The 27,722-nt window shown below is 47.6% G+C and overlaps 3 protein-coding genes and 2 non-coding genes across 5 annotated transcripts in view; 2 read left to right on the top strand and 3 right to left on the bottom strand.

Moving 5' to 3' along the window:
- Positions 1-449: 449 nt before the first annotated feature.
- Positions 450-5,751, bottom strand: PHB2 (prohibitin 2). Its single transcript, XM_060190143.1, has 8 exons — positions 5,418-5,751; positions 5,200-5,284; positions 4,686-4,765; positions 3,668-3,852; positions 2,971-3,100; positions 2,776-2,879; positions 2,299-2,376; positions 450-1,679 (listed from the first exon to the last, which is right to left on the bottom strand). Exons 1-8 carry the CDS (start codon positions 5,542-5,544, stop codon positions 1,599-1,601), a joined length of 870 nt encoding a protein of 289 aa, XP_060046126.1. The 5' UTR covers positions 5,545-5,751; the 3' UTR covers positions 450-1,598.
- On the bottom strand, positions 2,452-2,711 carry LOC132538550 (small nucleolar RNA U89). Its single transcript, XR_009549896.1, has one exon. It is a non-coding gene; the product is annotated as a small nucleolar RNA U89 (small nucleolar RNA).
- Positions 5,752-5,802: 51 nt separating the features above from the next.
- On the top strand, positions 5,803-12,303 carry EMG1 (EMG1 N1-specific pseudouridine methyltransferase). Its single transcript, XM_007537057.3, has 6 exons — positions 5,803-6,109; positions 10,622-10,723; positions 10,822-10,963; positions 11,294-11,352; positions 11,436-11,585; positions 12,016-12,303. The coding sequence occupies exons 1-6, from the start codon at positions 5,942-5,944 to the stop codon at positions 12,127-12,129; spliced, it is 735 nt and encodes a 244-aa protein (XP_007537119.1). The 5' UTR covers positions 5,803-5,941; the 3' UTR covers positions 12,130-12,303.
- Positions 12,304-12,479: 176 nt separating this feature from the next.
- LPCAT3 (lysophosphatidylcholine acyltransferase 3) overlaps positions 12,480-27,722 on the bottom strand; it is a 50,531-nt gene continuing 35,288 nt past the window's right edge. Inside the window, exons 2-13 of the mRNA XM_007537058.3 lie at positions 21,512-21,619; positions 20,099-20,205; positions 18,702-18,795; positions 18,571-18,608; positions 18,027-18,205; positions 16,626-16,734; positions 15,404-15,490; positions 15,161-15,327; positions 13,904-14,051; positions 13,668-13,826; positions 13,455-13,584; positions 12,480-12,871 (exon numbers count right to left, since the gene is read on the bottom strand). Of these exons, the coding sequence (XP_007537120.1) occupies positions 13,468-13,584; positions 13,668-13,826; positions 13,904-14,051; positions 15,161-15,327; positions 15,404-15,490; positions 16,626-16,734; positions 18,027-18,205; positions 18,571-18,608; positions 18,702-18,795; positions 20,099-20,205; positions 21,512-21,619 (1,313 nt within the window). The 3' untranslated portion in view covers positions 12,480-12,871; positions 13,455-13,467. The remainder of the gene's footprint in view (positions 12,872-13,454; positions 13,585-13,667; positions 13,827-13,903; positions 14,052-15,160; positions 15,328-15,403; positions 15,491-16,625; positions 16,735-18,026; positions 18,206-18,570; positions 18,609-18,701; positions 18,796-20,098; positions 20,206-21,511; positions 21,620-27,722) is intronic.
- On the top strand, positions 18,936-19,061 carry LOC132538535 (small nucleolar RNA SNORA26). The gene has a single exon (XR_009549884.1). It is a non-coding gene; the product is annotated as a small nucleolar RNA SNORA26 (small nucleolar RNA).

Genomic DNA, 27,722 nt, shown 5'->3' with positions numbered 1-27,722 from the left:
CCCCTGGAATCTTTGGGGACCCAGAGCTATGGGAGTGAAGAGTTGTGCTCACATCTAGTACAAGGGTGGGTAGCTAACAGCAAGAGATTCAATCCCCTGGGCTTCTGATAGGCTATATGGAGCTGTTACCAAGGAAGCAACTCCTGAGGGATCATCAAGATTTTTGGTGTAGCTCAGCAAAGCCACAGCTGCTCCAGACTTGCAAAAGGAAATGTTGATAAACAAACAGGGCGATGTGGTGGAAATAAGAGGGTGGGGTGAGGAGTGCAGCTGGCCAGCTTTGGGTCAGACTGCTGGGCTTCCAGGGTAAACACCTGGGTAACCCAGGCCCTGCTCTGCCTTAACTGCCCTGGTCAGACACCACGCCCCCTGCTGGCAGCTAGAAGGATGGCTTGTTGCACCCGTGCTTTCCTTAACCTAGCCCAGACACGTGAAGCCTAGACACTAGATTAAGTAATAAAATTTTATTGAGAATTCCTGGGATGGTGGTTATTGCCTCCCAACCTTGAGGGAGGAGACACCACTGTAGGAAATCACTGAGAAATCACACACTGTCCCAATGCCCCTGGCCAACACAGGGTGGAGAAAGTCATTCTCCTGGACTTGGGTCAGTCTTCATTCATCCAAAGGCGGGAGGATAGGTGCAGAGGGGGCCATCACATGATACTGGGGTGGGGCGGGGCTGTGCTGGGCCCCATGCTGACTCCCCCAAGCCAGGAGAGAAGCAGCTCCACTAGCTCTCTGACGGTGGAGTTCCTGCTCACTAGGCTCACTTCTTTCCCTTGATGAGGCTGTCACTGCAGAAACAGGAGATGGTGTTATTACAGGGGGATGACTGTGAGGCAGAGCATCCAGGCCACTCTCCCCATCACATCCCCTCCACCTTCATTCGTGCCCAAGGGCCTACTTGTGGGGCAGGGGAGGGCAGAGGAGGAGTCTGGTATTGTGAGATTAGCTGCAAGACTCCAAAGAATCAAGGCTGCACAGGTTCAATCCCCACTGAAACCACAACCAGAGCAGAGCAGTGCCTGGCTAAAAACAATACACAAAAAATAAAACAAGAATGCAACATCTTACCTTCCCCTATGGACACCGCACCACCAGATGAAACATGAGACAAAAGAGAAGAAAACACACACGTGAACCGACATCCAGGCCCCAATCAGCTCCAACCCCCTTTTTATACCCAAGAGGACAGGGGGGAAGGCAGGGACTGGTTCTCTTAGCTGCTGCTGTTTCCTACCTCTTTCCTCCTGTTCTTAGAGCAGCGATTTCCAGGCTCCAACGTAAGAATACTGAAAATCATTTCATCACTCTACATGTAGACAAAACTTGCGCTTACAAGCATGAGGTCCTGAGTTCAAACCCTGGCACCACATGTGCCAGTGATACTCAGGTTTTCACTAATATTAGTAATGAGTGCTTTCTGCATGTGTAATTCTACTTGACTCCATAAGTAAATCCTACGAGGTGGAAGATGGGAACTGTCAACTGGCTCAGAGAAATGTCTTCCAGAAGACATAAGAAGGTGGCCAGTAGGCCCTACTAGACTCAGGCTTCCTGTTCCACGTGACACCCCACTGTGTAGGGCAGGTCTCTTACCGGGTGAAACTTTCATCCTGGAGGTTCAGCACAAGGTTGTCAGCAGTGAGAAAGATACGATTCTGAGAGGTGGCGATCTGCAGGGCCAGGAACAAGTCAGATGGACACATTAAACTCATTACCCCACTGACTGAAGACACAAAGCTGATCTTCATGTCAGGGATACAGGAAAGGGTGAATCATGGTTTCTGCCCTCATACAAGGATTATGAGCACTGAGGTATTAGGGTCACAACGGACACGTGTACAGAAGGTCAGGGGAACCTCAAGGATATCAGTCTTGGTGGAAGTGACAGAGAAACTTTTTTTTTTTGTCCTTTTGTCACCCTGGTTGTTTTTAACCATTGTTGTGGTTATTACTGTTGTTATTGATGTCGTTGTTAGATAGGGCAGAGAGAAATGGAGAGAGGGGAAGACAGAGGGGGAGAGAAAGATAGACACCTGCAGACCTGCTTCACCGCCTGTGAAGGGACTCCCCTGCAGGTGGGGAGCCAGAGTTTCGAACCGGGATCCTCATGCCGGTCGTTGCGCTTTGCGCCATGTGTGCTTAACCTGCTGCACTACCGCCTGACCCCCAACCCCCGAAACTATTTTGAGTAGCAACATAATAAGCAAAGCTCTGACCCCTTCACTTCAGTGCATTCTCACAGAAAGCACCTGCACCCAAGACCTGTAGGGCAGGCCGGCTCCCACTCACCGTCTTAGAGATGTTCTGGGCTGCCCGGATCTTGCGAAGTTTGATGTACCCAGGGTTCTTGCTCAGAGCCTCTCCCAGGTGGGCAGGGTCAAGGATTCACGCGTTTTGGTCTTGCATACCAATCTCACTCCCCCACCTCCACCCTCCTCAGGCTGTCAGATCCAAGGTTGCGCTCAGGTGGCTCTCATGCCTGCTCCTGCTCTGGTTCCCACATGTGGGCCCCCTGCAGACAGCTGCCAGGAACTGGGGGCAGCAGCCACAAAGCAGGCTAGGCCAGCTATGCTATCCATCTGCCTTACAGCAAGGAGTCAGGTTTCAGGGACCCTCACTAAGATTTCAGATGCCACTTGAACCCCCGCCCCCACAAGGACAGAAGAGCATGGAGTCGCATTCGCCTTAGTCTCATCAGTCAGCCCACGAGGGGGATGGAGAAAGCAGGTGCTTGGGGCTGTGCAGATCCCTCTGGGAAGTGGATATCATCTTAGCAGCCTCAGCTTCACCCTCAGCCTGCACGATCTTCTGCCGCTGTTCTTGCTTTGCCTTTTCCACCAAGAACTGTGCCCGCTGGGCTTCCTGTTGGGCTATGGTGAGCGAGAGGGCAGGGGGTCACAGGAATGAGGTGTCTAGAACTCCACCCTCCTGCATTCAACTCACCCCACTCCTGTAACTCACCTACTTGTTTGGCTTCTACAGCAGCTGTGTATTCTCGGCTAAAGCTCAGCTCGGTGATGGCCACATCATCCAGGATGAGGCTGAAGTCCTTGGCTCTCTCTGTCAGCTCCCGGCGAATCAACAGGGAAACCTGGGGGAGAGGGGAAGGGAAAGAGAGAGAGTCAGAGACAGACTAGAAATGAGGGACTGTAGAAATGAAAGGTGTGTGGCTACAACTAACTACCCGAGAGTCTGAAAATGGCAGGAAGCGACTCCCCACCTCCGAAAAAGAATATGCGAGTTGGAAAGGCCTTTTAGTCAGTCTTTTCTTTCTGAATGTTATCTTATTTACAGAATCAGAGAGAAACAGAGAGGAAAAGAGACTTTCTCCTTGCAGATGTAGACTAGGAGCTTGAACTCTGGTCTGTGCTGTAATGTGTGCACTCAACCAGGTATGCTACTGCTAGGCCCCGCTTCAGTCTTTTTATTCAATAGGTCAGACAGGTCAGGGAGGTGACACGATAGCCCTGAGTCACTGACTTAGCTTCCACTGTCCAACACACAAGCAACGAGGCCTCCAGTTTCCTCTTGACTGCTAGTTCATTTTAGGTGCAAATGAAACGAGCCACAACCCTTTTCTAATGAGCCCTCTCTCCTAATGTATGAGTGCTCTGAGCCTAGAGAAGATAATTCAGATGGTGATGGGAGTGTGTCAGACCTGGGCCCGCTGGGTGATCAACTGAGAGGCGTTGAACTTGGCCACCACACTCTTGAGCACCTCGTTGACAATGGATGGCAACACTCGCTCTTCGTAGTCGAGCCCCAGGCGCTGGTACATGCTGGGGAGCTCCATAGCATTGGGCCGAGACAGCACACGCAGGGAGATGTTCACCATCTGCAGATCTGAGAGTGAGGTCAGCACTGGCTGGTCTGAGCCCACAGCCTCCTCCAAGCATTCCTCTCTCCCATGTCAGGAATGGGACTCTAACCCAAGCACAACACTATATTGTCTGATCTCCCTGAGGGCAAGAGGTAGACAAATGTGACCAATCGGGGAAGTCTTGTCTACCCAGAACCCCTCCACCAGTAAAGCCGACACCCCTCCTTTTGCTACACCGAATAATGGTCATTTTCCTCTTAACTGTGAAGATGGTTGAATTTTGTAAACACTATTCCCAGAGCCCATGGTTTTAATGAATAAGCGGTTAGCATTAAAAGTAGCACAAAAATGTACATCATAGCTGGGCTGCTTGCCTCACTATGTATTTACCTATGTATGAGAAAGTGGCAATGGAAATAAGGAAGGCATGACTTCTAGGTACAGCAAGTTTGCTCAGTAATGTGTACTAGCAAACATCACTAATTATCAAGTGGAGAAATAAAAGACTTTATGTAAACTTTAAAGAAAACAAATGGTGGGCAGGGGTAGATAGCATAATGACTCTCATGCCTGAGCCTCCAAAGTCCCAGGTTCAATTCCCTGCACCACCATAAGCCAGAGGTGAGCAGTGCTCTGGTTAAAAAAAAAAAAAAAAAAAAAAAGGAAAACAAATGGTGCCATCAGGATAGAGGGACAATAAGAGAGTGCTCCACTTTTGCCCTGGAGGCTATCGTTTTCACAGATGCTGAAACCAAGGTCCAAGAATTTGCTGTCCTGGGGGCTCTGGCCAGGACCCCCTAGTTATTTTATTTGAGGCATCCCACCTACTATATGACGTCCAAGTGCATCAACCTACCTTTGGAACCGGTGGGGGAGGAGATTTTTCGGGGTCTGGCTCGAATGTCATAGATGATGGGGTACTGGAACCAGGGGATCCTAGAGGGACCAGAGACAGGTGTTAGGAGTGTTGAGGGGGGAGGGAGCAGCTAAGTGGGACTATTCCCCAGTTCCCTGCAGTGGGGTTCTCTGCATGGAAGAATCACAAAGAGAGACACCCACATTTCAGGGAGGGGCGGGACCCCCAGGGGATGTGCTTCAGCCCTGGTCTCCAGGTGTCACCTCTGCCTCCATCTGCATTTTATGGCCTTTGCAGTGTGCGTGGGGCAGGATGTGGGGTGCTGTTTTCCCTAAGCTGTCCTCCAACAGGAGTGTCCTTTCTGGCCTCTTCCTTTTCTTTTCCTCCCTCTGGATAACTTTTACACGTGTTGCTGAAGTTCGGGGCAGACAGGGCGGGGGGCGGGGGCGAGCAGCGAGTCCCCAAGCTCCAAGGTGAAGGTCAGTCCGGCCGAGCGCGCCCTGCCAGCCATTACCTGAAGTGAAGGCCCTCGGCCAGGATGGTGTCCTGCTGCACCCCGCCGATCCGGTTGAAGAAAATGGCCCTGTGGCCGCCTTCCACTGTGGGGAGAGGGCGGGGTGAGGCCCGGCGAAGGCGCAGAGCCCGCGTTGGGCTGCTGGGGGGCGGGCGAGGGGTCGGGAAGGCGGCGGGTCGGGGCCGGGCAGGGGCTGGGTGGCGGGGCGGGCGGCTCACCGGTGAACACGGACTCGCGGACGCCGTAGGCCACGGCGCCGGCCCCCAGCAGCAGCTTCAGCGCCGTGCCCATGCCCCGGGGTCCGGAGGGCAGTCGCCCCGCTAAGTCCTTCAAGTTCTGGGCCATGTCAGCTGCCGACGCCGGCGGCACCAAGGGTCAGAAGGAGGATGCCGGGCCGCCTCGACCCCACTCCAGCTTAGGACTCAGCCCCTCCGCACGAGGGTCCGGAGCCCCGAGCGCTTGTGGGAGAAAGGGCACCGGAAGTACACTTCCTTCTAAGCCCGCCCCTCCCGCCCACCGCGAACCCGAACTTCGCGCACAGGAAGCTCGCATCCGGAAGTTCCCGCCTCTTCCTGGAAACAGGCCCGCCCCGAGAGGCTTCGGTGGAGCCAGAATGCCAGCCAGTGTCGTTCACGGGCGCCCCATTTCAAGATGGCAGCCCAGCCGGAAGGTAGTTGGCGAGTAGCGTGAGTTCGGGGTTCTCACAGAAGAGCGACAGCATAACTTCCGGTTCGCTTGCAAGATGGCTGCGCCCAGTGGTGGATTCCAGCCTCGTGAGCGGCACGCTGGGCAAGATGAACGGGATTGGGATGCTGTGCCGCCCAAGAGGCCTCGATTCGGGGCGGGAAGCAAGATCGGAGGCCGTAGGCTTATTGTGGTGCTGGAAGGTGCCAGTTTGGAGACAGTCAAGGTAGTTTCGGGTTTTGAAGTGGGAACTGGGAGGTCCCATAGGATGGATCCCATAGGATGGGATGCGGGTGAAGGACACGAAGTGAATGGAGATAAGTCCATAGGTGAAACGCTTTTGGACAAAAGAAGAATGGCGTAGCTGTTGTCTCTAGATTAAACTTCCTGTGTTGGCAACGTCATCTCGTTTTTGCTTCTAGTTAATTTTTCAGAATTCTTTGATATTGCGGGTGGGTGGGTGGGGCCTGGTAAGATAGCTCACCTGAGAGTGAGCCTGCTTTGTCATGCGTGTAACCCAGGTCCGAGCCTGGGGAAAGCTTCGGTTTTCTTTCTCCCTCTGGCTCTGTTTGAGAAAGTGGGCCACAGCTCGGCAACGGGGAAAAAAACAAAGAAAAAAAATGTAAGTGAAGGGAATTTTGTCCATCATGTCATTCCACATTCCAAAACAATTTACTATGCAGAGGAGGAGGACAACTAGATAATAGCCTAGTCTGAGCACTCACTCGTAAAGACTTTCGTGTTTTCATTTGTTAAAACACTTCTTTTACATCCTATTCTGGGTCCATACTCTCAGAGAGGTAAAAAATAGGAAAGCTCCCAGTGGAGGAGATGGGATGTGGAACTCGGGTGGTGGGAAATATCTGGAATTTTATCCTTCTTATCCTATGGTTTTGTCGATATTTTATATTTTTTATATATAAAAAGCTCCCTTCTCTGGCTCTTTAGAGCTAAACTTGTTCAGTGAGTAGGCACAGGAGAAATAATACTGATTAAGAAGGCAGATCTGGGCCTGGGGTTAATAGTATAATGGTTATGCAAAGAGACTCTCATGCCTGAGGCTCAAAAGTCCGAGGTTCAATTCCCCACACCACCCTAAGCCAGAGTTGAGTAGTGCACTGGTTAAAAAAAAAAAAAAAAAAAATCTGGCATTAATTGTGATTAATCTGTGTGTGATCTTGAGAAAACAAGTTTATCCTCAGATTGCAACAAAAGAATGGTGCTAATACTGTGTGACTTACATGAAATTGTAATGAAAGTGCTTTAAATGTAGCACATTTCTTTAGCAACCAGGGATGTGTAATTCTTTTCCATCTTTCCTTCTTCTAGACTTAACAGTAGTATGGAAAACTAGTAGATCCTCTAGTCAGATTGCCACTTTGATCTTCATCCTTTCTTTTTTTTAAAGAATGTATTATTGGGTGGAGACAGAGAAATTGAGGGGGGGAGGGAGATAGAAAAGGAGAGAGACAGAGACACCTGCAGCCCTGCTTTACCACTGGTGAAGCTTTCCATCTGCAAATGGGGACCAGAGACTTGAACCTGGGTCCTTGTGTACTGTGTGCACTTAACCAGGTGCACCACCACCTGGCTCCACCACGTTGATTTTCTTTTCTTCTTAAGGAGAAAGATGGGAGGAGAGAGGAAAAGAACCAGACTTCACTCTGGCACATGTGCTGCCAGGGATTGAACTTGGTACCTCATGCTTGAGAGTCCAATGTCTTATCAACTGTGCCACCTCCCAGACCACACCACTTTTTCTTCTGCAATTGACATCTCATACGAGAACTATAGTATAATTATCCCCCCCCCCCATTTGATCCATAGGAGTGATAGTAGTCCCTATCTTACTAGGTTGTTGAGGCTTAAAGGATCCAGAGTAATGTCTGCCACTTGGACTTACTGTTGCTTATTCCATGTTATGAAGAAGTTTAAAAAAGTGAGCAAATTAAAATTCCTAGGTCATGCTCTGGAAGAATTGAGGTCAAGTTATCAGTGGTATTACTAAGGGAATTCATAACTGGTTGAAAACATCTGTATTATTATTTCTTGCCTTTTTTTGTTGGTATCTTTCTTCCATCAGCATTATCTGACCCTGCCTCAGTTTTGTTTTTTTACTGCTCCAGGCAGACTTTCTGATGGAAAGATAGAGGGAAAGACAACCACAGTGCCTAGGCTTCTTTCAGTACTGTGGAGGACTTCTTTAAGCTCTTTGAAAGCACTAAGTTCTCTTTCACCTAAGGCCACCACACTTTATCTGGAAGCTCCTCTTATTCATTTTTTTGCCTTAGTTCTTATTTCATGTTCATTCATTTAACAGTAACTGAGTTTACTATGCTGCATATCACTTAGATTAAATGTTGCTTCCTCAGAGAGTTGAATCCTTGGTATAAATCAAGTCCTCCTGTTATATACCCTTTTAACAAATTTTACTTTTCCTCTATGTAATGCCTTTCACATTGTATTATTCATGTGGTGGTTTACTATTTGTCTCTTCTATTAGAAAGCTATAGGAGAAGGCAAAAAATAAGATAAAAAAAAAAAACTTCCATTTCCAATATCTTATTACAATGAATATTTGTGACATTCATTCTCTCATTCCCTCCCGTTAGTGGTTTTCAGGCTGCAGCCCACAATAGAAAAATTACATGAACCATATACACTGAACAACATGCAGCCAGACCCTGATTATGATATATTGATGAGCTGAAACTGAATTTTTAAAATTTGAACTCTGCTTCCTCTGATATTCTTGTCATTTATATATTATGACAATGTTATTTTAGCTGTTCAGTTCCAAAATTCCAGACTCCTCACAGTTTGGAATCATATCTTAAGATATTGCTTGACAAACATGTTCTGTTGACACATAGTACAGAGAGAAATGGTTTGGGGTGGGGAGATAACCTGTAGCACCTCTCTACCTCTCATGAAACTATCTTCTGTAGGTGGGAGCTGGGGGTTTCAACCGTGGTCTTCATATATGGTATTTGTGCATTCTACATGGTGTGTCACTGCCTGGCCTTTAAAAAAAATTTTTTTTTGGCCTTGATGTTTTTTGAGACTGCTGACCATCTTATTTTCAAGCTGCAATTTGCAGTTGTTTCTTTTAGCTACCATAGATATTTCTAGCGAGCTCTTTAGCATGAGTATATAGCTGCTGTCTTTTTCAATGAAGTGTTGCCAGGGATAGCATTTCTCATTCTTACCATATCCCAGAATTATTTCTGGCTTTGTGCTTGACATGAGCCTGCTGTTCACAGAGCATAAACTAATCATTACCCTTTCACATTTTCATTTTTCTCAGCACAATTTCCCCCATCACAGACATTTTTGCTTTTTCTTTAGTCCATTCATTTGTTCATGCTAGTTTTTTTTAAACAGAACACTTGTACAGCTCTGGCTTATGGTGTTGATAGGGCATGAAAGTCTTTTTGTATGATGATTATGCTACCTCCCCTGCTGCCACCCCTCCCCTACCATCTTAAAACTGGGAACAACTCTTTGAGTGTGATATTCCTGATCTTTAGAATGTTCATGCCTTTTTTAAAATTTTTATTTTTATTTATGAGAAAGATAGAGGAGAGAGAAAGAACCAGACATCACTCTGGTACATGTGCTGCTGGGGATTGAACTCAGGACCTCATACTTGCTTTATCCACTGAACCATCTCCCAGACCATTGTTCATGCCTTTTCTTGTTAAGAGTTTTAGTATGTGTCGTCGTCCCGTTGTCCCGTCACACCCCCTGCCCCCCGTGCCTGAACTACGAATCCACTGCTCCTGGAGGCCATTTTTTCCCCTTTTGTTGCCCTTGTTGTTTATCTGTTATAGTTACTATTATTGTTGTTGTTGGATAGGACAGAGAGAAATGGAGAGAGGAGGGGAAGACAGGGGGGAGAGAAAGAGACCTGCTTCACTGCCTGTGAAACAACTCCCCTGTAGGTGGGGAACCGGGGGCTCAAATTGGGATCCTTAGGCTAGGCCTTGTGCCCTGCGCCACGTGCGCTTAACCCACTGCACTATTGCCCAGCCCCCCAGAGTTTCAGTACTTTTTTACTTAGCTTATGTTTACTACAAGCAAATGGAGGGCAGGAACACATAATGCTCCTGTGATAAACAAAGTCTTGCTCACTAACTGAAGTCCTTCCTGGTTTCCGAATCCCTTAATTACTGCCTACTAGTCACATGTTTTTAATTATTTATTTGGATCAGGGCATGACATAGCTTTGTTTATTGGTGGTGCTGGGGACCAAACCGGGCACCTCTTACAGGCCAATCCTTTAGCCACAGGGTTTTTAATGATAGAGACAGAGAAACAGGGTGAGAGAGGGAGAGATAAACCTACAGCCTGTTCCACTGCTCATGAAAGCCCCTTGCTCCCCCCCGTCCTAGCAGATGGGGACCAGGGGCTTGAACCTGGGTACTTGCACATGGTAACCGGTTGTGCCACTGTCCGTTCCCTTTATCTATGGGTTTTAAAATTTAGATCCTGTGAAAGCAACTTCTCTTCCTTCCTCTCTCAGATCAGTTACGGAGAGGAGAGGAGAAGTGGATGTGACTGTACAGTAATTTCTTAAAGGACTTGTTGGGCTCACCCTTAAAATGAGTTTCCAATCCAGCAGATACAGTGTGGATCTGAGAATCTAACATTTCTAGACATGCTGCTGGTGGTCTGGGAAGTACTGGACTAGTTAAGAGAAACTTATGTTCTCTCCATCATGCTTCTGCTTCTTCAGGTGGGAAAGACATATGAGCTGCTGAACTGTGACAAGCACAAATCTTTGTTGTTGAAGAATGGCCGAGACCCTGGGGAAGTGAGACCAGACATAGCCCACCAGGTATGTTGGGCACAGAGCTCCCAGCCCCTATAGCCTTTGCATGGAAAGTGAGGTGGCCGTGTGCTACTCTGAACTGTGCCGTGGTTTCCCTCCTGCAGAGCTTGCTGATGCTGATGGACAGTCCCCTGAACCGAGCAGGCTTGCTCCAGGTCTATATCCACACACAGAAGAATGTGCTGATCGAAGTGAACCCCCAGACTCGGATCCCCAGAACCTTTGACCGTTTTTGTGGTCTCATGGGTGAGAAACCTTAGGATTTAGAATTCAGGGTGCACTTAGCACTGGAGGGAGAGGACGACTAACTTAAATGCGGGGTTTTTTTAGAGGGTGGGGTGGGGAGAATGTGACTGGTATCACAGTGAGGACTCCCCTCATTCTCTTCCCATGAGCTTGCTTGGGTGCAGCTAGTAGGTAATTTTGGCTGCAAGAAAAAGGGGAGTGGCCCCATTACTTGTCTCATATAACACCTGAGTGTTCGGAAGATCCTAGCCCACCTTACACGAGAGCCTGGAGGTAGCTTACTGGGCAGAAGTGGAGTCACACTTTCTTGAATTCTTTTTCCCCTCCCAGTTCAGCTGTTACATAAACTCAGCGTCCGAGCAGCTGATGGCCCCCAGAAGCTCCTGAAGGTGAAGTGCTGAAACCTGTGGGCTAGAGGGAAGGTTCTGAGAATGTTCTTGGGATTGATCTTCCTTATACTTTTCTGCTGTAGGTCATCAAGAATCCAGTGTCAGATCACTTTCCAGTCGGGTGCATGAAAATCGGCACTTCCTTTTCTACCCCGGTTGTCAGTGATGTGCGGGAGCTGGTGCCAAGCAGTGACCCTATTGTTTTCGTTGTGGGCGCCTTTGCCCATGGCCAGGTAAGGTCTGGGTTCTTTATGGAGCTGAAGTTTATTTACCCCAAGATCCAGGGAGCAGTTGGACAATAAAGGGTGAACAGCCTGACAGGTAGCACAAGAGATAAGGTGTTGAACTCTCAAACGTGAGGTCCTGAGTGTACATGCCAGACTGATGCTCAGTTTCTCTCTCCCCCCTTCCCTTCATTAACAAAACAGATACTTAAAGTAAGGCATGAGAACAAAGCTGAGAGGTATGGGGGTTTCACTTCCTTCTCAGGGCACGTCTTTGAGGATTGCTGGTATTTTCACAACAGCTCGAACCTTTTTCATGCTTTGTTAAATGTGGTCTGATCCAGCACTGCTGACATATTGACCCTATCCTATATTTTCCTGCCCTAGAGGGTGGGGGGTCTCTACAGAATGAGTCAGCTGACAGAAACTCTCTTTTCAGGTCAGCGTAGAGTACACAGAGAAGATGGTGTCCATCAGCAACTACCCTCTCTCTGCGGCTCTCACCTGTGCAAAAGTCACCACAGCCTTTGAAGAAGTCTGGGGTGTTGTTTGACAAGAGCCTTGCTCTGAAACAGACTGTTGACAGTGACATTGTACCCAGCAGCCCTGGCCCCGTCTTCATGGACCACTGGAAGAACTTCCTGCACTGCAACTGTGGGGTTGAGGATGCCCAAGGGCTGTACACTTGCTATTTGTTTATCTGATAAATCCTACTCTTGCAAACCTGGTTCTGGGGCTTCCTAAAAGGTCTAGTAGTGCAAACTGGCAGTTCTCCCAACTTGAGGGACAATGGTGAGGCTGTGTCTGCAGCTTGATTGGATCTAGAGAGGAGGGAGACCCAAGGATGTCAGCCAGAGCAGCAGGGAGGAATGATTCAAAAAAATTATCTGGGAGCACTAGCAGTGAAAAACTGAACAGAGTGATTTTATCTGGTACAGAGAGTTCCAAGGTAGAAAAAGTGGAGCAGGCAGGGCCTTGTACCCCTCTCCTCCCCCCCATAGGGGGGGCGGCAGTGGCACATATACAATCATAGTAAATTGGCTGAAGGAAAACACAACAGATTCCTGGCTAGAGGGGGAAAGATAAGGCAACGGGCATGGGGGAACCCTGAGGGGAGATGGCCCCTCTACTTCTCCCACAAGAGTTTCCCCTTTGGCCCAAATGAAGACTTGGCTGGTAGTAGAGGCACGCTGGGAGCATTGCATCTTCCCACTCCCTGCCTCTGTGGTCTCTGGTGAAGGAGTGCTGTGAAGAGGGAGACGTGTCATTTCTGCACCAGTCCTGCTCTTGGCTGCCTGCAAGAGAAGATATCACATGGGGAGTGGAAAGAGAGACAACTATGGGCGGAGACAGGCCCAGACTTCTGGTCTCTGCACTGCAACATTTCCAGGGCCCGATGGTGGTGCACCTGGCTGAGTGCACACGTTACAATGTGCAAGGACCTGGGTTTGAGCCCCCAGTCTCCACCTGAAGGAGGGAAAGCTTTGCGAGTGGTGAAGTAGGGCTGCAGGTGTTTCTCTTTCCCTCTCTATATCCCTCCCCCAACTTTATCCATTTCTGGCTGTCTCTATCCAATAAATAAAGATAATTAAAAAAAAACAAACAAAATTTTCTGGGAAGCTGGTCAGAATTATACCTACAGTCAGTCCTTGGTTTAATGCCCCTTCTAGTTTCTTCTGGTGTGAGTGGAGAGTAGTCTGTTAATAGTATTACTACACTTTTTTTTTCATTTCTTTATTGGGGAATTAATGTTTTACATTCAACAGTAAATACAATAGTTTGTAGACTACACTTTCTTAGAAGCCAGGCCACCTTAAGATCATGCTCCCCCCACCCCAAATCTATTGTAAGCTTTATTGTAGCTGGATGTCTACTTACCAGGGGAAAAAAATCATTTAATCTTCTTTAATTTCTCTTTCCTTGGCACCACTGCTTTGTGAACATAAGGCAATATGAATAGTAGACTCAGGAAGAAGATGTGTCCAAGAAAATAGATAGATTTATACACCTGTGGGGAGATAACTGGCTGCTCAAGTAGCCAGCAGGCATGGGGGTAAAACCCTCCCCCACATCAACCAGCCTCTCACTTGCCTTGAACCATTTGTCCCATGTGAAGAGGCAGAAGGCTGCCATGGAATACCCCATGAAGAGCCAGTGGATGGTCTGTTGCACTAGGTAGTACAGTGGTTGGAGGATGGTGATGGAGGCCAGGCTGCTCAGGGTGGGGCTCTCCCGGATCAGGTTGGCGGCCTGGGGAATGAGGGAGAGGGTACTCACGGGAGTCCTGGCCCTTCCTGGACCCCATCTTCACTGTCCCCAAGGCTGACCTGTCTCTCCACGAGAACAATGAGGAATTCCATTTGGAAGCAGACCAGGTATCCTGAATGCAGGCCATGCCAGAGTGCCAAGAACAGCAGTGAGAGCCCCTGGGAGAGCTCCTTATTCCCAAGGAACTTGAGTCGTTTGAAGAAGTAACTGGAGAAAAGGAAGTTTGAGACTGAGATCTCTTCCCCTTCCCCTTAAAAAGATTTATTGGTAGAGACAGAGAAACTGAGAGAAGATAGGGTGAGAAAGAGATCTGCAGTACTATTTCACTGCTCATGAAACCTCCAGTTGGTGGAGACCCGGGGCTTGAACCCTGGCCCTTGCACATAGTAACTGATTTCAACTAGGTGTACCACCACCAAGCCCAAGGGTGAGGCTTGTACTAGACCTTGTGAACCTCTCACCCTGCTTCAGTTCTCAACAGTGGGGCTGGCCTGCTTTCAATCTGGGTGACGAAGGATAAAGGAGGCAGTGAGCCCCATGGCTTGGCTGATAACTTGAGTGTCTGGTATGTGTTGGGTGCTAAAGTTTCAGTGGTGACCAGTCATCTGGCTGCTTATAGCTGGGTGAGAATGAACCCCCAAACTTTTTTTTTCCCCCTTTTCCTCCAGGGTTATCACTGGGGCTTGGTGCCTGTACTATGAACCCACTGCTCCTGGAGCCTATTTTTTCCCTTTTGTTGCCCTTGTTTATCATTATTGCTGTCGTTGAATAGGACAGAGAGAATTTGAGAGGAGAGACCTGCTCCACCGTCCGTGAAGCGACCCGCCTGAAGGTGGTGGGGATCCAGGGCTTGAACCAGGGTCCTCGCGCTTCACCATGTGCACTTAACCCACTGTGCTACAACCCGAACCCCCCCCCCCCATGTTTCTCAACAGGGTGACTGAAGGTAAAACCAGTGGCAGAACTAAGATTAGAACCTAGAGCTGGGCAGGCAGTGTAATGGTTATGTAAGACTTTCTTACATACAGAGCTTGAGGCTCTAGAGGAAAAAAGAAAACCAACAACCCAAGATGACTCAAGGCACTTATTTTGCTTTAGGTAGACAGCTCAGGTTTGAGCCCTAGCACATGGTGCTAGGTGGGCTATAGTGTCCTCTTTGTCCATCTCTGAAGGAAAAATAATTAGGCTAGCTCGACAGCAATGAAATCCTGGGCTCTATTAAACTACAACAATGATGATAATAAAAATAAAACTGCTGTGGCCCAGAGACAGAATAGTGGAGAGAAGTGACCCTACACTCCCCACCCCCCACTCACCGGGCCACCCAGGCGTTGGTGTTGATGTTGAAGGAGGCAATGGTGCCTGTGAAGCGAGGTGTTGTCTCAAAGAGCCACACCTTCATGTTCGCGCAGGCGTCCCACTTGGCCTCTCCCTTCTCATCAAGGCCATTGAAGCCCAGTCCCGTCAAGATGCAGACCCCTTCCTGTGGGGAAGAACAGCTTGATTCCTGCCCCTACCTTGCCTGCCGCCCCCTGGCCCCTTCCATAGCTTCTACTTACTGTGACCAACCAGCATGCGACATATTTGTACAGCACGAACTTGCCCCAGACCAGCAGGTACATGCAGCGGAACCAGAAGTCCCGCTTCTGGAGAGGGGAGACACATGCATTAGGGAGGCTGCTGTGGCCAGACCTCCTGACAGTCTGGCTTAGCAGTCTAATAGTTTGGGGGGTTGGGAGGGAGCAGGGCACCCAGTGAACAGCCACCCAGCTCCTTTTTCTTTTTGCCTCCAGGGTTATTGCCGGGGCTCAGTGCCTGCACCATGAATCCACTGCTCCTGAAGGCCATTTCTTCCAACTTTTGTTGTTCTTGTTGTGGTTATTATTGTTATTGTTGATGTCGTTCATTGTTGGATAGGACAGAGAGAAAAGGAGAGAGGAGGGGAAGACAGAGAGGAGGAGAGAAAGACAGACACCTGCAGACCTGCTTCACCGCTTGTGAAGCGACTCCCCTGCAGGTGGGGAGCTGGGGGCAAGAACCGGGATCCTTACGCTGGTCCTTGCGCTTTGCACTACATGTGCTTAATCCGCTGCGCCACCGCCCAACCCCATACCCAGCTCCTTCTCTGGCCAATCTTAGACAAGCTTGACTGACATTTGTTTATCACTATTATTATTATCATCTGTTTTCCTCAGAGCACTGCTCAGCCCTGACTTATGGTGGTAAGCTGGAGATTGAACCTGGGAAATTGGAACCTGAGGTGTGAGCCTTTTTTATGTCTAAACATAAACATTATGCTGTCTGCCCAGCCCTTGACCAAGTATTTGGGATAGACAGAGTAAAAGTGACCACAGCACCGAAGCTTCCTTCACTGTGGTGGGTGGGGCCTGGCTCCAACCTGGGTCGGGCACATGGCAAAGCAGCACATTATCCAGGTGAGCTATTTCTGTGGCCCAGGACCGCGGGACTTTTACATCTGCAGGCTCAGCAGTCTGAGATAGGCCTGCTGAGAGGGCATGGAGCTGTTGTAGCTGGGTTACAAGGTGTAAGTGTATGTTTGCCTTGCCTGGCTTTCCTGGTAGGTCAGAAGCTGCTGTGCTACAAGGGGCCACGTGGTGGCGCTAAAGCAAGAGAAGAGCTGCGCCTGCGGGTTGCCATGCCTGGGGCTGGCTGGCAGTGACACCAGCTCTTTTACATCTTTGTAAAAGCTTTTTACATTTTTGCCATACCTTCCCTGCTGTCTGCGGGGACCCTCGTCTGTCTGGAAGCAAAGCCACTCACCTCGTAATCCTCTGTGAGGAGATAGTCTTCGGAGATGTGGGGGCTGAGCAGGGTATAGCCCACCAGGTAGACAAGGCCCAGACCGAGGCGCTTCAGAGCAGGCAAGACGCTGGAAAAAATTGGGGGGTGAGGGCAGGTGGGAGGACCCCCCTTCACCCCAAGTGGTTCAGCTATGGGGAACTGTGGACTCAGACCCTGTGAGAGGCAGGGTGGGGTGACAGCAGGGACACTGCTGACCACATGGTCCCACAGGGCCCTTGATTTATGTGGGACTGAAGACTCCATGCGGAATTGAGCTGGCAGGATACTCAAACATGAGGGGAAGAAATTCTTGATAAAGGGATTCTTCCCCCTCTTCCCTTTAAACAAAAGGATTCATTTGGTAACTAAAAAATTCCTACTGTCAATGAATATACATTTACACATATTTGAATGTATGTAGCAATCTATCTTACAAAAATTATTGGGTAGATAGAGAGATCGAGATGGAAGGGGAACACAGAGAGAGAGAGAGAGAAAGAGAGAGAGAGACGTGCAACACTGCTTCATTGATTGCAAAGCTTTCCTCCTGCAGGTGGGGAATGGGGGCTTGAACCTGGGTCCTTGAGCATTGTGACGTGCACTCAAATGGGTGTGCAATCACCTGGCGCCTTGTAGCTATCCATTTTTAATGAGATTTGCTAATTTTTAGCAAAGATTTTTTTTTAAAGGTTTTATTTATTAATGAGAAAGGAACACAGAGAGAAAGAACCAGACATCACTCTGGTACATGTGCTGCCAGGGATTGAACTCAAGACCTCAAGCAGTAGAGTCTCTTTATCCACCGCACCACCTCCTGGACCACGCCAAGATTTGTTAATGATGGGGGAAGGAGTAGATAAAACCAGGGCATCACTCTGACAATATGTGATGCCAGGGATTGAACTCAGGACCTCATGATTGTGTGTGTTATGCTTTATCTGTTGAATTCCTATGGGTGGCTTTAATAAGTTTGAAAAGCAGGGACGTGACTGGGTCAGGCCAACTCTGGCAGCAAAACAGGTGAATTAACTTTTTTCTTTTATTTTTCCAGAGCACTGTTCAGCTCTGATAGTGGTGTTAGGGATTGAACCTGGGACCTCAGGTTTAATCTCACGTACAATTTTTTTTTTTTCAGAACCATTATATTTCTCCAGCCCCAAAGAGGTGAATATGTATGCCTGTTCCACAGATGGCCCAGCTGCCAGTGAGCAGCTATGATAGTCCAGGGTCTGAGTGCTGTAGGCCTGTGAGCCAGGGGCAGGCTGGAGAGCAAAAACTGCCAAGCCGGTCTTCAGGAAAGCCACCTTAGATGTGGCTTCATGTAGGGAGACACTCGATGGTGGGGGAGGTTCTGGTGGGGTTTGGGAAAGGGGGGTTTACCTGTTTGGGATGGTCCCTTGCCTGTCGGTCAGCTTTCCCTGCACCAGCTTCATGTAGTGGTTCATGGAGAACTGGGGCCCAACCAAGAAGGCCCCATAGAAGTAGGAGAAGCCAGCGACTTCCAGGAAGGAAGGGACATCCCGGATGGCATATTTCTGTTGCTCAGAGGTTAAGGAATTCTACATCGAGAAGAGAACAAGTGACTCAGGGCAGTCTTGAGCCTGCCTCCACCCTTGTGCCCCACTGAACTGGGTGGGTGGGGTCCTCAGGAAGCTATCTCTCTGAGGGGACGGCCTGGGGAGACAGCATGTGGAAAGTATCTAGGGGTCGTCCAGCAACAGCTGGTGGCATTTGCTCCCCCACATGCCACACTGGCACTGCTCTCTGGACTTTGTGTGAGGAGGGGATGCTGGGTAGTTCAGGGCTGTTAACTTTTGCAAGACTCTCTGACATAGGGGTCACGTGGGCTATGGAGGAGGAACCGGCGCTGGCCCTGGACCACGGGTCTCCTCCCTAGCCTCTTAGCTGAGGTCTGGGCACTCACCTGGTCCTTCCCTCCATCAAAGTAGTCAATAGCCAAACCTGGGCAGAGAAAGAAGGGGTGAGTAGCTGGAGGGCGAGAACCCTGAGCCTAGGGGCTGATAGGGTAAAAGCCTCTGTGCAGAAGGGACTCACCAATCAGCTTCAAGGTCAGGACACAATGTGGCATTGTCCACTTGATATCATAGTTGCCAGTGGCTGTGAAATAATATCCAGCAAGAAGGTAGACCTGGGGGTGGGGTGGGGGGAGAAGCCATTCTACCAGCGCAGCTAGTTTGTCACTTCCTACCTGCCCTGCCACCCAGTGCATTTCCCCGCTTTTGCTTTCTCCCACTGTTACAGGCTTTCCTCTCAATGCAGAAACTGCGCTTGCCCTCTTAAGGCTGGGCGTTGGTGTGGTGCTCTGAGAGGCTGACATGGAAGGGGAGAGCAAGTCTCCATAATATCCTGAGAGACTGCAAAATTCCTCTCTGGAGTCTGTCTCGAGTCACAGTTGAACCAGGAGAAAATCTTTCAGTTTAAGCACATAGTTCAGAGCACGCGTGTGGAATTGAAAACTCAGCTTTCTTGAGCTGAGGCTGCCATCTAGTGTTTTCGGGGGATAAAGGACTGTGGATGATCTGAAGTCTCTTTGAAGGTGGGGAAAAGCCCTACATTGTCCCTTGTATGCAGAGCCTTTAGTGCAAGTTTTTTTTTTTTTTTTGAGACAAACTAAAAATATATTTAAAAATGACACCTATTGGCTTAAAAGACCATTTAAAATTATGGGAAAAGAGGGGCTGGGTTGTGGCTCACCTGGTTCAGCACAAGGAACAAAATTATAGGAAAAAAGGAATAAATAAAGAGGGCAGGGGTGGATAGCATAATGGTTATGCAAAAAGACTTTCATGCCTGAGGCTCCAGAGGCCCATGTTCAGTCCCCATACCAACAGTCCCCCACACCAACCGTAAGCTAGAGATGAGCAGTGCTTTTGGAAAAAAAATAAAAAGAAAAAGAAACACACATAGAAGAAGAAAAAGGGAGGGAGGGAGGGAGGGAGGAAGGGGCCAGGTGGTGGAGCACCTAGTAGAGCACACATTAGCACGAGTAAGAATTTGGGATTCAAAAGTCCCTATTTTCATCTGCAGAGGGGAAGCTTCACTAGCGGTGAAACAGGTCTCCATGTGTCTTCTCTTTCTTCATCACCCCCTCCCCTTTTCATTTCTCTGTCCTATTAAAAAGGAAGGAAGGAAGAAAAGGAAAAGAAAGGACTGGAAAGGGGAAGACTTGCTCAGGGTTTCTCAGCTTGAAGATATGGGTGAGGGGAATACTGAGGTGCTGAGAATTTAGTTTTCTTGCTTTTCAGTCAGTCTCCACACGGGTAGCTGGGCTCCTTCTTGTCCATATCAGAACTGAATGGGCACACAGCCCTGGCAGAGAGGGCTAGCTGGCACCCTCCCCATTGCAGTCTACAGGTGGGATACCTGGGGCCTTGGACAAGTGCCCCACACAGGGCTTAGTGTTAAGCGTGGCTGGGGACGAAGGCGTTTACCATCTGGAAGCAGAAGGTAGTGAGGATGGCAGTGACGGTGCGGCCCATCAGCCGAAGGATGAGGAACTGGAACACTACACAGAGCAAGGAGTGGTATAGCTGGCTTCCTGGAGACAGGGACCAGAACACATGTTAGTCTGTTCTTAGATGTTCCTTCTTTCTTTCTATTCTTTCTATTCTTCCTTCCTTCCTTCCTTCCTTCCTTCCTTCCTTCCTTCCTTTCTTTCTTTCTTCTTAGATTTCCTTCCTTCCTCCCTTCCTTCCTCCCTTCCTTCCTTTCTTCCTCTCTCTCTCTCTCTCTCTCTCTCTCTCTTTTACCAGAGCACTGTTCAGCTCTGGCTTATGGTGGTGCAGGGGACTGAACCTGGGATTTTGAAGCCTCAAGCATGAGACTCTTTGCATAACCATTATGCTATCTACCCTTGCCCCTTAGACTGGTTTTCTTTCTTTGTGTATTCCTGCCCTTCCAGAGACTTGTAAATACAAACAGCATGATATATAATGAAACAACTTTGGAATTAGAATTTTTTTCTTTCAAAATAGCTTTGTGCTTTGGGGGAAAGGAAGGGAACTGACTACGTAGTGATTGTAAGGGAGCTAGCTACTGTATTCTGAGGAATACAAGAGGAAGGCAGCTGGGTCTGTCACCCACAGCAGAAGGGCATGCTATTCCCAGCAGAGACAAGCTACTGCTTCCCTGTGGATTGGGTCTGGTCACCTGTGTACCCACTCCCAGGATGTTTTTTACCTGGGAGAGGAATGCACATAAAAGGACAAGTTAATTATGCAACAGACTTTCATGCCTGAGACTCTAAGGACCCAGGTTTAAGCCCCCCAGTCCCCACCTGTAGGGGGAGAAGCTTCACAAGTGGTGAAGCAGTGCTACAGGTGTCTCTCGGTCTCTCTCCCTCTTTATCTCCCCATCTCCTCTCAATTTCTCTATCCAATAATAAATAAATAAAAACACTAAATTTTATTTATGGGGCCCAGGTGATGGTGCAGTTGCTTAAGTACAAGGACCTGGGTTCAAGTCTCCTCTTCCCACCTGCAGGGGGAATGTTTCACAAACGGTGAAGCGGGGCTGCAGGTCTCTCTCTCTCTCTCTCCTTCTCTACCTCCCCCTTCCTCTCAATTTTTCTCTGTCCTATTTAATAAAATAGAAAAAAAGGAGAAGGAAAAAATGGCTGCTGGGAGCAGTAGATTCATAGTGCTGACATACTGAGCCCCAGTGATAACCCTGATGGCGATTAATATATATACATATATATGTGATATGAGAAGGAGACTAGTGCACTGCCCCACTACCTCCTGTGGTGCTGACAGTTGCATGCAGGGCCTCACATGTAAGGCTTATGCTCTAACACTGAGTCAGTGCCTGGCACCCGGGGTTCCCTTTACTCATAGTTCACTCACCAAAATTAAAATAAGCGATTGAGAGGCCTGTGAAGCTGTGGAAGAGATGGATGAGGTAGCTTTCCTTGTAGAAAAGATAATGCCGATAAAACAAAGCCAATGGGTAGCCTAGAAAGGGAGAGAGGACAGAGGGGGTTACTTGTTTCTGATGCCATCCCAATTTCCTTTGAAATTTAGCCCAGAAAGGCAAAAACATACTACTGGGCTGGAGAGACAGCATAATGGTTCTGCAAAAGACTTTCATATCCAAGGCTCTGACATCCCAGGTTCAATCCTTAGCACCACAAGGCATAGCTGAGCAGTGCTCTGGTAAAACACACACACACACACACACACACACACACACACACACACACACACACACACACACCTCGAATGCCAACAGAGATAACAGTAACTCAAGTTTCCCTATAAATACAAGTTTAAAGCTGAACAGGTTAACTTTATGTTGAAACAATACAAAACTGGATCCTTAGACTAGGTTTCACTTGTATGCTATTAGAATTTTCTAGAAATTAGAAGTCCCAATGTGGCCACCTATCATATGGGGGCATGTTAAACAGTTTTATTTTCATTAATTATTTATTTTATTGCCACCAGGACTATTACTAGGGCTCAGTGCCAGGACAGAGAGAAATTGAGAGGTGAGGGGGAGACAGAAGGAAGGAGAGACACCTGTAGACCTGCTTCACTGCTCTTGAAGCGTCACCCCTGCAGTTAGGGAGCAGGGGCACAAAGCTGGGTCCTTGAGCACAGGAGTATGTGCACTGAACCAGGGCGCAGTTAACTAGCCCCCTTATGTTTATTATTTTAAAAAACATTTATTTTTGGAGAGATGCAGAGAGAGAGGCGCGTGCGCGCGCGCGCATACACACACACACACACACACACACACACAAACACCAGAGCACTGCTCCATTTATTTTTATTTTATCAGAGTACTGCTAAGCTCTGGCTTCTGGTAGGGTTGGGATTGAACCTGAGATCTTTGGTGCTTCAGGCATCAAAGACTATTTCCACAGTCGCCCCACCAAACTATTTATCTATATATATCATTTGCATCAGGGTTGTTGTTGGGGCTTCGTGCCTGAAAGGCGAATCTTCTTTTTTCCTTTTTTCTTTTCTTTTTTTGCCTCCAGGGTTATCACTGGGGTTAGGTGCCAGCATTATGAATCCACTGCTCCTGGTGGCCATTTTTTCCATTTTATTGGATGGGACAGAGAGAAATTGAGAGAGGGGAGAAAGACAAACACACGTAGACCTAGTTCTCTGCTTGTGAAGCATCCTGCTGCAGGTGGGGAACAAAGGCTTGAACCCAGATCCTTGTGCTTAGTACTGGGTGCACTTCATTGGGTGTGCCACTGCCTAGCCGCCCTTTTCTTTATTTGATAGAACAGATAGGAATTGAGAAGGGGAGACGCAGATGAAAGAAAGACACCACAGCACATCTTCACTGCTCATGATCCACCCCCCACCCCCCGCAGGTGGGGACCTGGGGCTTCAACCTGGGTCCTTGCCCATGGTAATGTGTGCTCACCAAGGTGTGTCACCACCTGGCCCTTAGAAGATTCTTTCTTCTTTTCCATCTTTCTTTCTTCCCTCCCTCCTTCCTTCCTTTTTTTTTTTTCCCTCCGGGGTTTTCGCTGGAGCTAGGTGCCTGCACTAGGAATCTATTGCTCCTGGTGGACATTTTCCTCATTTTGTTGCCCGTTGTTGTTATTGTTGCCATTGCTGTTGTTGGACAGGCCAGAGAGAAATTCAGAGAGGAGGGGAAGACACAGAGGGGGAGAGAAAGACACCTGCAGACCTACTTCACTGCTTGTGAAGCGACCCCCCTGCAAGTGGGTAGCTGGGGGCTGCAATCAGGATCTTTATGCTGGTCCTTGTGCCATATGTGCTTAATCTGTTGCACTACTGCCTGGCTCCTTGTCCTTATTTATTAATGAATGAGCAAACCAAAGCATTAGTTGGATGTGTGGGATGATAGGGACTGAACTCAGGATCTCAGGCTCTTAGGTTCAGCAACAGCCACCGCACCACTTCCTGGGTCACACATTGCTACAAATATTTTTCTTTCTTTCTTTTATTTTATTTTTTAAAAGAATTTACTTATTTATTAATGAGAAAAATAGGAGAGAAAGAAAGAACCAGACATCACTCTGGCACATGTGCTGCTGGGGATTGAACTCAGCACCTCATGCTTGAGAGTCTGATGCTTTATCCACTGCGCTACCTCCCAGACCACAGCTACAAATATATATATTTTTAAATGGTACAAGGACTTGAGAGAGGGTGCCCAACCATACTCAGAAACAGCATTTTCTACCTTTATGACCTACTATTGTTCCATTGCTGATTAAGATGAGAGAACCAGAAAAGTGCCTTCTTTTATTTATTTATTTATTTTGGTAATTTTATTTATTTATTTTCCCTTTTGTTGCCCTTGTTGTCTTTTTATTGTTGTTATAGTTATTATTGTTGTTGTTACTGATGTCGTTGTTAGATAGGACAGAGAGGAATGGAGAGAGGAGGGGAAGACAGAGAGGGGGAGAGAAAGACAGACACCTGCAGACCTGCTTCACCTCCTGTGAAGCGATTCCCATGTAGGTGGGGACCCGGGACTCGAAATGGGATCCTTACGCCGGTCCTTGCGCTTTGCGCCACCTGCGCTTAACCCGCTGTGCTACCGCCTGACTCCCCAGAAAAGTGTCTTCTAAAGCCTTCATTCAGATTGTGGTCCAAGGGCCAAGACTACCTGGGGTCAAATGGGCCTTGAGCTGGTCACGCACTCAAGGGTTACTTACTTAACTAACATACATCAACAACAGGCTCAGTCAAACAGCTGCATCGGGTAGTGCTTGGCTTTGCCACGTGTGAGACCCAGCTTTAAGCCTGGCCCCTACGACACTGAAGGAAGCTTCTGTGCTGTGGTTTTTGTCTCTCTCCCTCTTTCTTTTTTAATCTATTTATTTATTTATTGGATAGAGACAACCAGAAATAGAGAGGAAGGGGAGACAGAGAAGGAGAGAGACAGAGACACCTGTAGCCCTGCTTCACAAATCTTTCCTCCTGCAGGTGGGGTTGGGGGGCTTGAACCCAGGTCCTTGAACATAATAACAAGTGGGCTCAAACAGGTGCGCCACTACCCAGACCCCCTCTCCTGCTTTCCTTATCATTTGCCTTCAGGGTTATTGCTGGGACTCAGTGCCTGCACTATGAATCCACTGCTCCTGGTGGACATTTTTTCCATTTTATTTAATAGGACAGAAAGAAATTGAGAGAGTAGGGGGAGATAGGGAGAGAGAAAGATAGACACCTGCAGACCTGCTTTTCCACTTGTGAAATAACCCCCTGCAGGTGGGGAGCCAGGAACTTGAACCTGGATCTTTGTGCTTTGTACTAAGTGCGCTTAACCGGGTGCACCACCACTAGATCCTGTCTTTTTTTTTTATTCTATGTGGGGGGAAAAAAGGGGTTCACAACATTCAATCGTCCTAAACTAAAATTTAGTCCTCTGGTCTTACTGCAGACTTACACTCAGGGTTCTGTCAAGAAATCTGACTAAAGTGCTTGGTAACTTTCCTACTACACTAATGTTGCATGAAGAATTGGAATTTATACTTTTTTTTTTTTTTTTACCTGTCTCATCACTGCATAATCAGTTTACAACTGCAGCAATTCTTGCTTGAAAAATAGAATCTGGGAGTCGGGCTGTAGTGCAGTGGGCTAAGCGCAGGTGGCGCAAAGCACAAGGACCAGCATAAGGATCCCGGTTCGAACCCCGGCTCCCCACCTGCAGGGGAGTCGCTTCACAGGTGGTGAAGCAGGTCTGCAGGTGTCTGTCTTTCTCTCCTCCTCTCTGTCTTCCCCTCCCTCTCTCCACTTCTCTCTGTCCTATCCAACAACGACAACAACAATAATAACTACAACAATAAAAAAAACAAGGGCAACAAAAGGGAATAAATAAATAAAATAAATAAATAAATAAAAAGAAAAATAGAATCTACTGGGGTTCAAACCCACTCAATGGGGCAAGTTACTTCCCTGCCCCACATTTGATCCTGGTGCTAGAATTCTCTGGTGTTCTTCTCACAAGAGGTATACTATTTATCAGATTTACAGCTGCATGCAGTGAGATCACCACTGATAGTCTGTGGTCTTGTGCTCATTCATTTGGTACATTTTATTTTTATTTATTTTATCTTATTTAAATTTTATTAGTGATTTAATACTGATTTACAAATTTATATGTTAACAGGGGTATAATTCCATACCGTCCTCACCACCAGAGTTCTGAATCCCCAATCAGTCCATTGCAAGCCATAGCAGTTCTCCGAAGGGGTACATTTTCTTTCTTTTTTGTTTTTTTATTTCCCTTTTGTTGCCCATGTTTGTTTTTTTTTTTTGTAGTTATTCATGTCGTTGTTAGATAGGACAAAGAGAAGTGGAGAGAGGAGGGGAAGACAAGGGGGGGGGTAGAGAAAGATACTTGCAAACCTGCTTCACCGCCTGTGAAGTGATTCCCCTGCAGGCGGGGAGCCAGGGGGCTCAAACAGGGATCCTTGCACTTTACCCACTGTGCTACCGCCCGACTCCCCCAGGGGGGTACATTTTTTATATGCCAAATATTCTGCCTATGCACGAAGAGGTGGCATGTAGTGGCTTATTTTCTGGCAGGCTGAGATAAAGAGATAAAGGATTACTAGCTCCAGAGAATGAGAGAAAGGAGCCATCTCTGAGCCTTTCACAGTCAAATGAGTGGGTGGAGAAACGGGGTCAATTTTCTCACATATCTGATGAGCAGGCATGTGGCAGGGATTTATGCTGACAGCAGGTGAGCAGCAAGTATGCTTAGACCAGAGCAGGTTCTAGTAAGACAGTTGCCCTAAATCTTTTGCTTTCTTTTTTAAAAAAATGTTTTAGGAATTGGGGTAAATGATTAGAAACCACGAGTAACGTAGAGTTAAACCAGTTCTGGATAGCTGAAGTCTTAGAAGTTGCAAACTGGATGAAGTGTTGGATTCTTTTTTTTTTTTAATTTGCTTCCCCCCCTTTTTAAAAAAAAGTGTTGTAGTTATTATTATTGTTGTTATTGATGTCATCATTGTTGGATAGGACAGAGAGAAATGGAGAGAGATGGGGAAGACAGAGAGGGGGAGAGAAAGATAGATACCTGCAGACCTGCTTCACTGCCTGTGAAGCGACTCCTCTGCAGGTGGGGAGCTGGGGGCTTGAGCTGGGATCCTTATGCCAGTCCTTGCAATTTGCGCCACGTGTGCTTATCCTGCTGCGCTACCGTCCAGCCCCCAAGTGTTGGATTCTTGAGCATGTAGTCATCAGTTGCATTTTGGAACCATGTGTGCCAGAGTGATACTTGGGTCTCTCTTCCACCCCAAATAAATAAATTTAAAAAGAAAAAAAGGAGGAGGAGAAAAAATAAAAAAAAAGAAAGAGGCTGTGGATAACTAAGAGTAGTCTTAACCATTTGGAATGTTCAAAATGAAAAGCCATAAATTACATTATGCAGGTGGTGGCACACCCATTAGAGAACACGTTACCATATATACAAGGACCCTGGTTCAAGCCCCCACTCCCTAGCTCAAGGGGGAAGCTTCACAAGCAGTGAAATAGGTCTGCAGCTATCTCTCTTTCTATCTCCCTCCTCTCTCTTAATTTCTGTCTCTATGTAGTAAATAACAGTTAAAAAAAAAAAAAGGTCTTGGGAGGTGGCATAGTGGATAAGGCATTGGACCATCAAGCATGAGGTCCAGAATTCAATCCCCAGCAGCACATGTACCAGAATAATTCTCTCTTATCTCTTTACTTAATAAAAATTAAAAAAAAAAAGAAAGAAAAGAAACCATAACTCTGTGTGTGTGTGACTCAACAGTAGAGCATATGCTCTGAATATGTGAGGCTCTGGGTTCAATCCCTAGCACCACACAAAACGGTAAAGAGGTGTTCTGGTCTTTCAGGGAAAAAAAAAAGTGTAGTAGGGGAAAATAGCTCATCATATATTCATGCCTGATGCCAGAGTGGTGTTGTGACTTCTTTCTGTCATATGTAATAAGTAAAATACATATTTACTTATTTTTGCCACCAAAGTTATAACTGGGTCTCAGTGTGTATGTCTCAGTATGGTTCCGTAGCCCCCATGTCCACTTGGTCGATTCCAAATTATATTCCTCCATGAGGATAATTTCTGGAACCA

The sequence above is a fragment of the Erinaceus europaeus genome, chromosome 4 (assembly GCF_950295315.1).
Source record: "Erinaceus europaeus chromosome 4, mEriEur2.1, whole genome shotgun sequence".
In the NCBI taxonomy this organism is placed as follows: domain Eukaryota; kingdom Metazoa; phylum Chordata; class Mammalia; order Eulipotyphla; family Erinaceidae; genus Erinaceus; species Erinaceus europaeus.
This window is presented reverse-complemented; position numbering and strand designations above follow the sequence as displayed.

Coding starts and splice junctions, on each gene's coding strand:
- PHB2 (XM_060190143.1), bottom strand. CDS start 5,544: ATGGCCCAGAACTTGAAGGACTTAGCGGGGCGACTGCCCTCCGGACCC. Junction 3,853..4,685: donor CTCCCCCACCGGTTCCAAAG/GTAGGTTGATGC, acceptor CCTCACTCTCAG/ATCTGCAGATGGTGAACATC. Junction 3,101..3,667: donor TGATCACCCAGCGGGCCCAG/GTCTGACACACT, acceptor CCTCTCCCCCAG/GTTTCCCTGTTGATTCGCCG.
- EMG1 (XM_007537057.3), top strand. CDS start 5,942: ATGGCTGCGCCCAGTGGTGGATTCCAGCCTCGTGAGCGGCACGCTGGG. Junction 6,110..10,621: donor CCAGTTTGGAGACAGTCAAG/GTAGTTTCGGGT, acceptor CTGCTTCTTCAG/GTGGGAAAGACATATGAGCT. Junction 11,353..11,435: donor GCCCCCAGAAGCTCCTGAAG/GTGAAGTGCTGA, acceptor TTTCTGCTGTAG/GTCATCAAGAATCCAGTGTC.